Here is an 11,297-nt window from a genome sequence, read left to right as displayed (position 1 = left end):
TTCCCTTGCCCCTCCCCACCCTTAATCTTTTGAGAAGAAACTGAGTTTTAAATAAATTGTGTGAGAGCGTTTTTTCCATTACCGGGCTAAAGATCAGAAGAAGATTCAGATGATTCAGATGTTCTTAATTATATGTATATGTAGCACAGAAGGTTTGACCCTTAAAACATCTATTAACACTTTCCTCTGAACCTTTATTCTCTAAAGCACAAAAGTTTAAAGCAGTTTTAAATTTGCAGACTTTAATAATAAAAAAGCAAATGAAAGCTGCATGTGTAAAGGTAAGAAGTAGTAAAGAAAAAAGTGTTGAAAGTAGATCTGATGTCCAACAGATCAGTGACCCATTTGTGAAAAGCCAGTTTGGGCATTGCTTTCACGTCTCGTAATTTTTCACACCTAAGATCTTTGATTGAGTTCCTAGCAGGGGGTCTTTTTGCAATGTTTTAGACAATCCAATTGTACATTCTGTGTTCCATGTACTATTGGAAGATAAGAATAGCTCACATGCCGGTAATAGTTTAGATATTTAATATGGTTTTTACCACTGCGAAGATAATCAACTCAATGAATGAACAATTAACTTTTAATTTACTCTCATAACTAATATACACAATGTTTGTATTGCCTATTATTTCAAAAGGGGATAGGAATTTATGTGGCCCAATTTCCTTTATATATACAGTGGTGCCTCGCAAGACGAAATTAATTCGTTCCGCAAGTTTTTTCGTCTTGCGAGTTTTTCGTCTTGCGAAGCACGGTTTCCCATAGGAATGCATTGAAAATCAATCAATGCGTTCCTATGGAAACCGTCTTCAGACCAGGTCCGGGGACAGTCTGTCCCCCAACCTCTTCTGAAGGCTGGGGGGGGGACAAGGGCTTTTTTTCGAACCGCAGCCTTCAGAAGGCTGTTCTGAAGGCTGGCGGTGGGAAGAAAAGCCCTTCTCCCCACCTCCCGCCCCACAAGCTCCGGGGACAGGAGGGCTTAGCTATCGACCGCCAGCATTTTAAAAGCCCCCGGGACAGCGGATTTTAAAATGCTGGCGGGCGGCAGCGAAGCCTCCGCTGTCCCGGGGCGATTTTAAAATGCTGGCAGGCGGCAGCGAAGCGTTCGCTGCCGTCCCCCAGCATTTTAAAAGTCCCCAGGACAGCGGAGACTTCTCTGCCGTTTCTCCGCTATCCCGACAGCTTTTGAAGGCAGGCGGGGGGGAGCAAAGACTTTCGCCCTCCGCCGGCCTTCAGAAGAGGTCCTGGACCTCTTCTGAAGGCCGGCGGGGGGCGAAAGTCTTTGTTCCCCTCCGCCTGCCTTCCCGGGACAGCGGAGACTTCTCCGCTGTCCCGAGCGATCTTAAAATGCTGGCGGGCAGCAGCGAAGACCCACCGCCAGCATTTTAAGATCACCCCGGGACAGCGGAGAAGTCTCCGCTGTCCCGGGGGCTTTTAAAATGCTGGGGGACGGCAGCGAAGGCTTCGCTGCTGCCCGCCAGCATTTTAAGATCGCCCGGGACAGCGGAGAAGTCTCCGCTGTCCCGGGAAGGCAGGTGGGGGGGAGCAAAGACCTTTGCCCCCCGCCGGCCTTTAGGAGGTCCAGGACCTCTTCTGAAGGCCAGCGGATGGCGACACTCTTTGCTCCCGACGGCCAGCATTTTAAAAGCGGTCTGGGATAGCGGGAAAGCGCAGCGCAATTCCCTGCTATCCCGGACCGCTTTTAAAATGCTGGCAGTGGGGAGCAAAGCCTTTCGGCCCCCCGCCGGCCTTCCTGGACCTCTTTGCTCCCCACCGCCAGCATTTAAAAGAGGTCCCCAGAGATTTCCCTATGGGCTTGCTTCGCAAGAAGAAAGCCCATAGGGAAATTCGTCTTGCGGAACGACTCAAAAACGGAAAACTCTTTCGTCTTGTGAGTTTTTCGTTTTGCGAGGCGTTCGTCTTGCGGGGCACCACTGTACAACATACTTTGATATATTGACTATGTTGGGGTGGGGGAATAAAGTATATTTGAGCCTGAGTTCTGAAATCTGCTCCCTTTACTGCTTCTTGCATTATGGCAATCTTTAGACTTGAGCACTGTTGTTGTTTCCTCTGAGCAATCCCTGATAAACCGTATATTTGGCGGGTTCAGCTTTGACATGACTATCTCAGCATTTTCCTCTGCAAGTATCCTGACCGCATATAGTTCTTTGCATGCTCTCTGAGTTACATTAGCAGGAAATTTTCTCTGTGCAACCTCATTTTGTGATTGTGAAATAAACACTTCTCCTCAGGGATGGCAACAGTGGGCATTTGCCTGGATCACAAGACCAGCAGAGAGCCCCCCCCAAAAAAAACACACACACTGTGCTACTGTTTCCACAGAGTAACCAAGATCATCAAGAGCAGCATAACCCACTTCTTAGTTTGTGTGTTCTACCTCTTCTAGGTGCATGTAAGAGGGGGCCCTGAAGCCTGAAGCCAATGCAGCTTTCACTACGGTGGAGGCTGCATTAGGCTGCGTTATGTGAATGACTCAGACAAGAGTCCTGCTTGCCAGCTATAAGGTTTTTTGTGTGCTTGACTGCAAATTCTTTTAAAGAAACGGTTATTTAAGATAGGAAAGTGCCTTGTAGAGTATTCACATTAATTTTAGTCTAGAAATAGCTGCTAAAGAACGAAAGTGCATCAGAGAACAGTATCATTTTACACAGAAGGTCTCTTTATAGGAACAACATATTGCCCATTCTTTCCAAGGCTATTATGTGTGATAAGCATTAGAAATTTTGCTTATCTTGTTGGAAGCTTCTTTCCTACCAGAACTGTTTAACATGCATGTCTGCACATAAACAAAGAAGCTGAGAACACTGTTAGCATAGATTAATAGCCCAGAATTCCCTAGGAGGAAGAAATCATGCTCCTATTTCATCAGAGATCATTTTAGTATATAAAGCTACTGTTGTGGTGCCTTCAGACTCTGAGAGAGTTAACAGCCAAAAATAGCATCTGAAAACCTGAACCAGCCAAGGTCACAAGGTGGTTGTACTGTAGGTTTGTGTTCCTTTCTCCTCCGGGGATATCTCATATGGTTGTCATTTTCAAGTATCTCCTATGTTGTCCACAATTTCTTTCTTTGGACTCCTGATAGATGGTTTTGGCATTAACGCATTTCAATGGAACTACTTGGAATTTCACAAAAGAAACTGAAATAGGCAGAAAGCACTGCCTGCTAAGCTTGTGGAAGCAATCCAAGAGGCTCACGTGAATTCAGATTCTCTTATTTTGCAAGAAATTATATTGCCTAGGACTTTTGAGATCATACATTTATGATACAAGCAGATTGTTTTCAGCATAAACGTTTTAAAATGATTTAATGTAACTAACCTGCAGAGAGAGAGGAATTACTTTTGCTACTTTTAGTGATGCATGAGGATTAAAAAGCATTCTTGCAAAGATAAATTATGCCACACCTCTGGCTGGTTGACTGCTACATATTGATAAGCCATATTGCTGTGAGCTCTTTCCCCTCCAGTAAGTGTGGCTTGGAGAAATGGGAAATGCAGTTTTTCACATCTGAGTGGCTTTATGCTTCAAGCTGTTGGGTATTTATATGCTCAGAGGGAAATTCTGTTTTGCAGGGAAGGTGGGAGTCATACCAGAATAAGACATACATATTTGAAATATTCTGGGTTTTGCACAATTTAAAATATTTGCGAAGAGTTATGAAATCCTAACATCAGATTATTTGTACTGAATCTACTAGTAGTCAACTTAATTGGATCACCCAGTTTCTAGTACTCTATTCTCTGCTCATGAATACAGACTTTTGTAAGCAGATCTTCTACCGGTCCTCCCCCCCCCCCCTCTGGATTTTAAAGTGTAAATCTCAGAAATACTGCCATACAAATAAATGAGTTGGAGCCACCAAACGATTGGACTGGGGAAGAGAGTGGCATGCAAGTCAAGCAGCTGGGATGTTTTTAGAAAGCAGTAATAAGCGTAGGCTGTGGCCTCAACTCTACATCTTGTTCTAGCCCTTATAATATCAATAAGTTGTTGATCAACACTCATAAAGTGCCTAGCATTTTCTAAGCATTGTATAGATATTCAAATTTTGTTACTGCCTGCTTAGCAGGTGAGAGAGACAAACCACAATCTCTCTCTTCATGTTACTACTGAACCAGATATCATGAACCACCTTCAGTAAGCCAAAAACAAACTATTGTTTACCATGACATGCAAAGAGGGCTGAAGGAGCCTTGGAACAACTGCTCCTTTTCTTGCCAGTGTACGTGGTTCTCGCTCTTGCCATGGGGTACAACCTCCCAGTGCCCCTAAGAGGCTCCCTCTGGCTGGTGCCAGTATCTGAAATGTGCCTCATTGCTTCATAATCAACTGTGTGACACATCACTGTCAGTTACTGTGTTGTCTCAACAGTCTTCTCCTTTAGCAATTTGATAGTGACTCTAGCACACACACAGTACAATTAAAAATCCTGGCTCAAACTTTGCCTAGGAACCTTACTTTTATGATCCTGAACTGAAGGGCTTGAGTCCAAACCTTGGTGATGTATGCCTGGCATTAATAGATGACACTCTGCTACATAGCATCCATTAAAACTGGTAGAATAAATTTGACCTGTGCCATTGAGTAACTATTTCCCTTTTGAGATCACAGAGCTTACTCAAGAATCAAAGTGAACTTCTCTAGAAACATATATGGTATAAATTTAACCTTCCTGATAGAATGTCTTTGGAAAGGAACAGTATTATTAATTTGGAAACATGCCAAAAAACCCACCCAGCACCCTAGCAGCAACTTTCAGAGAGCAGAGGTCTTTCTTGCATGCATTAGGAACATTTATGTGAGGTTATCCCACTGTTGATTAGGTAAATCAAAAAAAGTTCCCAGAACTTAACATTTCCAGGGAGAGAGGTTCTGTTAATGACTCTTAAACTTGACTGAGCATGAAATTAAAAAAAGAGTCTTCAGTCACTCCCTCTGGTGTTTAGATGCATGCCAGCCGGCACAGAAAGCACCTACACTCCTTTGGTGTGTGAGAAGACAATGGAGCCATGAGAGTTTTATATAAACAACTTTGTATTCATGGTGAACTCAGGGAATGCTAAAGTGGTCTGCTGATAGACTTGCGCTTGGTGATGGATCAAATCCCATGTCAGCCACCAGGACCACTGGCACTAGAATGTGAAAGATGCACATGATTCCATAAGCTACTAATGTTCCTACGTACCAAACAGATATGTTCCAGTGTAACAAAAGGTGACCAATGGAGAAAGGGAAAGAAGAGGGAAAGTGTCCCTGTATAAACATGGGGCGTGTGATTTGATAGATTCTATGAGAACAGAATCATCAAGACCTACAGAGGAAACGGGAGTCTAGGAAGGAGTGTTCAACTGTATCAAAAGCAGGCAGAGAAGCCAAGGAGGATAAGGACTTGAATAGAGACTTTTTGGATTTAGCAGGATAGTTTTGGTGAGGGCAGTTTTAGTGGAGTGCTGAGGGTAGGAGGAGGGGGACCAAAATCAGGCTTGAAGGAGAGAAAGTTGAGAGTAGGAGTAAGCAGTGTGCTCAGTGGGTTTGGGGAGAAAGGAAATTGCACAATAATTGGCGAGAGCAGATGGGTCAAGAGGTGATTTGTTTATTTTAGAATAAGGGAAACTGTGTTTTACATATATATTCCTTCCAATCTGTAATGTCAGTCTTGGTGTACAAGAGTAAGATCTCATGCAAACCTGCACTATAATTATTAGATTTATTTTGTAGGTTGCAGGTGCATCAGAAAGCGGGAAATGAGTGAGACTGAATAAGAGTGCGCAAATACATATTATTACTGGCACACATCAGGTCAGAATTATTCAGCAAATACTCTGAAATGCATTTGATCATACACTGGAAGTGTTAATAATTTATATTATACCTTATTAGTAAAACCTTTTGTTTCTGCTGCTGTCACAGCCAAAACAAGTTGAAAGGCTACTTCCAGAACAGTTAATATGTTTGCCTTGTTGTTGGTAATTTTTACACCTGACTTTGGGGATTTCATAAAATATAATCTATTACTGAGGCTTGATTAACAGTTCCATTCCCCCTCCCCCAATATATGTTCTTTCCTTCTCCTTTCTCTTGTTCTATTTGAACAAAGTGCCCATTAAAGTGAACGGGGATGGCTGCTCTCAGTTTTCACTTCTTTCATGCACAAACGTACATATTTCATGCTGCATTGTAAAAAAAGGATTAATTATTAAAATTCTGTCATTATGGGCGGGGGAGCGCCTTGCGGCATTTCAGGGATTTCATGTAAATCTATGATGTTTGGGGCTGGGGGAGGAATCCCCATTAGTAATGAGGCTTCTCAAGACACAGTTAATTTCAAGCTGCAAATGTTGGATTTAACATGACTTCAAGACATGACACTGAACTCATTCTTTGAGTGGGTTTAAATATTTGCTAAATATTGGGACTGACAGTATACTAATGGTATTTACTATGTGATTCGTGTAGTAGAGGCCACTGTCCAAAAAAACAAATAGTTTCATGCTTTGCTCTAATTCTCTTAGATCTAATGACTGATATAAAAATAATCAAAATAGTTTTGATGCCACAGATATGTACTGCCATTGGACATCCAATTTTTAAGGGTGGTAGATTGTAAGCTCATTAATAGGCCTTGGGCATTTATTAATAACAACAGTTGAAAATTCATGATGCAAAAAAATTATAATGGTATCCTATTCTTTATATTGCTGTTTCTTCCTATATTGTTGCATATTTGATTATTTTTGCATGTTCCTACATTTTAGCTAGCCTATTTGTGTTTGTAAATTTTTGTTTCCAGTATTCTACAAAAACCATTCTTACTATTATTATCATATATCAATTCCTATAGGTAAGAAGAAGCAACAGTGAATCCAATGTTCAGTACATCCCTATATCTTTTCCATTATAATAAGTATCGTTTTCCATACAGTGCTTCTTTGATCCTGGTGGTCCAAGAGCAAGTCTATCACAAATGATAAATATCCCTTTTCACTGTTAGGAAGTCAAGAACATTTTTGTCTTGCTTATCAGGAAAGCAGCAATAAACTCCGATAAGCAACTTGTAGTAATTTTCCTCAAGTGTCCATATTTAGGAGAAAGGTTTGGCAGTTATTGAAAAATGTTCCCATATTTTAATAGATATCTCTTTGATGCCCAGAGTACAATTCACTGTATTTCTTATACCTTTTTCAAATTTATATTTTTATTTCCGCAAGATTTTATAGATTCTTCACAAGCTTTGTTTATTATTCCTTCTCCCATCTTATTAAAACTCTTAATTGGATATTTGATCTCAAAAAGTAATTTAGATGGATCTAATTTGGAAAAAAACTCAAACTAAGGAGAGAACCTTTTACCCAAAGTTGATTTTTAAAGAAAACTTAAATTGTATTGTCATCATTTCATCTGAATACACAATTACCCCTTCATGTCCCATGTTTTCCCACATAAATTGTAATTAATCATCAACTACAGAAGCTAGTAGGGATTTGGGGCAGGACCTGTTCTTACTTAGCATTTATCCCAGATCTATAGAAGATTAAAGTGCCTTTTTCTTTGTACCCCTGGAGCATAAACGACTGTTGACCAATAATAATGCTTGTGGATAATGTCTTAATAAAGCTTTTTCAAACAGACATATCAATAAATTTGGATTTTTAATCCAATCAATGATGCCTTGGACATTTTCCCAGCAAGTAAACCATATCATAAAAACCTCTGTCAAGAGAGTCTTGGATGTTGTTAGCTTACCAAATTAAAAACTAAAATGGAGCATTCTTCACACTGGAACTCTTGGCCTTGGCTGAAACTCAGAAAGAAAGATTGGCCCTGCAGCAAACCATATTCACTCATTAGGCTTTCTTTGGTCATGCAGATACTCCTATTCTAGTTTAGGTAACATTCATCAAATTAGGCATTTGTCTAAGCACAATTTATAAATGTAAAAATTTATCACTTAGAAAGTAAAACATATTCACTGAATATAGAGTATACTGTAAATTGATAATGGGATAAAGAAAACTAATAGGCATCCAAGGAAATAATTAGATTCCTCTGTGCAAGCTTTTCTTCCAAGTTTAATCAGTCTACAAAATGAAGTCTATTATGAGGTAGCTTTTGTTGCAAATTAGTGAAATGTTTAATAATTGGTACTCTGTGGTTTCCAGTTTATTTCTCCATATAAAGGTTAATTAGCTTTGACTCCAGGAATGAATAGCTGTAGCCAGTTATTAATTTTTCAGATTCATTAGGCAATTGATTTTAATTACTCTGTCTGTCGCTACATGGAAATAGCCATCTATTTATGTAATATTTTATGATGGAAGTCTAGTACTACCTTCCGAATGGTGGATACAGTTTAGTATTCTTTTATTCCCATGGCTTTAACACCTTTCTGCATAATAACGTCACGTTCCACAAGTTTCCAACACCTGTAGTTCATTCATGCACCGTAAGTCATTGCTACCTTAGATGTTTAAAAAGGAATCTGTGGGCCAGGGGTGGGGGTGCTGGAAGGCTGGCACCCAGGGATGGAGAGGGGCCCTCTCCTTATGAGCCTAGATGTCAGAGAGGGAGAAGCAGAGCTGCTGGCATGCCCCTCTGGTGGAGCACAGAGCCTCTTCGGGGAGGGAGGAGGACTACAACCAGCCAGAGGAGGGTCTGAAGGAGGAAGAGGTGGTGGCAGAGCTGGAAGCAGAGAGGCAGGTCACTGTTTCATCATCAAGAACCAGGCGCTGCCTTCATAAGTGGAATTAGACAGCGCGCACATAGCCAACACACAGGGCAAGCTGCCTCATCTTTAAAAGCTTGGTGGGAGGGCTGTGTCAACCATTGGGGGATCTTTCATTTGCTTAGGAACCTCTTACCTTGCTCATGTACCTTGTAATCTTGACTACCGAACCTTGTGCCTGCTGCCAAGGCTATACTGCTATTAGCCTGAATAAAGATAGGAACACGTACTGGTAAATAAGGATGATATCAGTGTATTTGGGGATGGGTGCCTGACAGCTAAAGTAACCAAGGTACTGAGAGTCCCTGTGGGATCAAAGGCTAGCTCTGAACTGAAGATCCAGGAGGAATCTCCTGGAAAGGTCTAGATGAGATATTGGAAGCAGGTTTATGCACTTGTAGCATAAGATGATCATTCCAAAGACCAGGTTGATCACAGGCCAGGAATCCATCTGAAGGAGGATTGTTAAATAACGTAGGGCAGTGATGGGGAGGAAAATTATATAGGCAAGGTAGGGAAACAAGAGGACCAGCAGGCAATGTACACAGAGAAGGGAGGCAGATGGGCAAGGAGACAAAGACAGAGACCTGACTGATAAGCATAGTCACACCACGTCAATAAGAACCAAAGGACTGCTAGAGTAAGTCAGATTGGGCAGTGATGGATTTACTGTTAATACACCAATAGAAGAACAACAGGAGTATACACCTGATGTTTCCATCAGGTTTGTATCCTTAGCAGCAAAAGCGGTTGTAAGCACACCTGGATATTCCTCCCAAATGATATCTATAATAGAAAACAATGAAATAGTGCATATTTCAGGTGCTGGGAAGCTATAGTTGGCCATAATCTTCCAGAGTGTGTGCAGTGAAATAGATGCACATGCCAATCACACATGCTTCCTCCCCCCCCCCCCCCCCCCGGTGTGGAAAAGTAGCTCTGAGTATGATCAATAAGATGGATGTTTTAGTGCAGGCACCTCCTGAGAGAGATGGGGAAAGAACTGCAGAGGATGTTAGAAGACTGCTGAGCTGGCATACTGTGGGACAGAAACAATTATCAGACTTAGTGGTGCTGTACAATGGGAAAGACAACAGTGCTGCTGGTCCACTTTATCACTGACTGCAGATTTGCCTTTTAAGGAAACAGAAATACTAAAGGGAAAATACAGATCTCAAATGAATTGGCATGAGTTATATTGTAAAATAGGATTTTAGTCTACAGTGATGTTAACAGCTTTATTGCTTTGGCAGTTAATTTCATTGAAAAGGCCAATTCCATGTTGCAATGGCCTCAGCTCTTTGTTTTATACAATTGTACTATATTCTTTAATTTATTCTAGGCTACAAGAGAATTGGCTTGTTGAAAGTTGAAGGGAATTTTCCTTTGTACTTGATACATGCCAAATGTTCTTTGCATCTTTCTCAATTTAATTTCTGCATTTCTCCACAGGAGTTCAGACATGCACTGGAGAACAGCTCAGAATCAAAAGCCTGTCCATCTGCTGAGAGGCATAAAGGACCATTGAGCTACAGGATGGCAATGCAGTTGCCTTGGCAACAAGGGGGAGGTGTACTGAAGGCGCTGTCACTAAGTGTGACTCTTCTGGCAGTCCTTATTGCCTTTTACTATCGAGGTGTTTAAGTGGAAATCTGAACTGAATGATGACATCGTCAGGAAATATAACAAGATGGTTGGAAACGTCAGAGTAAAAAGTCGGACAATTTATACGCCAAGGCCTTACCTTGTAATCATAATTTAGATAAGACTCTCCTACATTGGTATAAGTTATTTAGTTATTTTTCCAAGATCAAGTTAACAGGCTTCTCCATTTTAAAAGAAAGTGTTTGTCTGCATATACCACGTTCATATTTGCCACCCATAGGTGTATGTTTTAGAAAATTAAGTTATTGAAGTATTTTTCTTAAGTCAAACAGTTGATAATGCGCTTATGTGAAGCCTTATTAAACTTTCTCTCTTAATGTACCTAGAAACATGTCATCTTTTGTGTTTTAATGAAATGTTCAGTTCAAAAGTTGCTGCGCATTCAGACTATAAAAGTTGTAACTATTGATTTCTATTATATTTTCTTCATGTTCATAAGAATGAGTAGTTCAGACTCTAAATGCAAACAACAAAACTAAAATACAGTAAATCACTTTAGAATCCATTCTCTCAAATACATAAAGGTCCAGAGGAGATAAGGCAATATTGAAAGTGGTGAATGTTTTGCTATTCCCTCATTTGGTGTATTTCATCCCTGGCTAATGCATCATCTGTCCATATGTGCTTCCTAAAGCAAGAACATGTGCAGATTACAGTTTTTTAGTTCCCCAAATAATGACGCATTCTTGAGGTTGGGTAAAGCAGAATATTTTCTTGGTTGGTTTTCACCCATCAGAATGCCTCCTGCCAATTTGCTACAAGTGGGTATCTCTGCTTTATCCATTATAGGGTTGATCTTCATGAGTACCTCCATCCCAAATTCTCACTACCTAAGGACACTCCCACCACAGATGAATAAAAGTATCAGGTTGATAGCAAC

General features: G+C 40.8%; 1 protein-coding gene across 4 annotated transcripts in view; it reads left to right on the top strand.

The window, feature by feature from the left end:
- Positions 1-10,824, top strand: part of CDKAL1 (CDKAL1 threonylcarbamoyladenosine tRNA methylthiotransferase) — a 227,974-nt gene extending 217,150 nt beyond the window's left edge. For 3 of the 4 annotated variants that reach the window (XM_081919253.1, XM_081919252.1, XM_081919254.1), the window contains one exon: positions 10,205-10,824. In XM_081919253.1, coding sequence (XP_081775379.1) covers positions 10,205-10,396 — 192 coding nt within the window. In that variant the 3' untranslated portion in view covers positions 10,397-10,824. Of the gene's footprint in view, positions 1-5,748; positions 5,830-10,204 lie in introns of all 4 variants that reach the window. The other variant, XR_014170558.1, reaches the window with a different exon arrangement.
- Positions 10,825-11,297: the final 473 nt, after the last annotated feature.

Source organism: Podarcis melisellensis (genome assembly GCF_964234715.1).
Source record: "Podarcis melisellensis genome assembly, chromosome: 7".
In the NCBI taxonomy this organism is placed as follows: Eukaryota; Metazoa; Chordata; class Lepidosauria; order Squamata; family Lacertidae; genus Podarcis; species Podarcis melisellensis.
The sequence above is the reverse complement of the archived record's forward strand: the minus strand, read 5'-3'. Positions and strand labels throughout refer to the sequence as shown.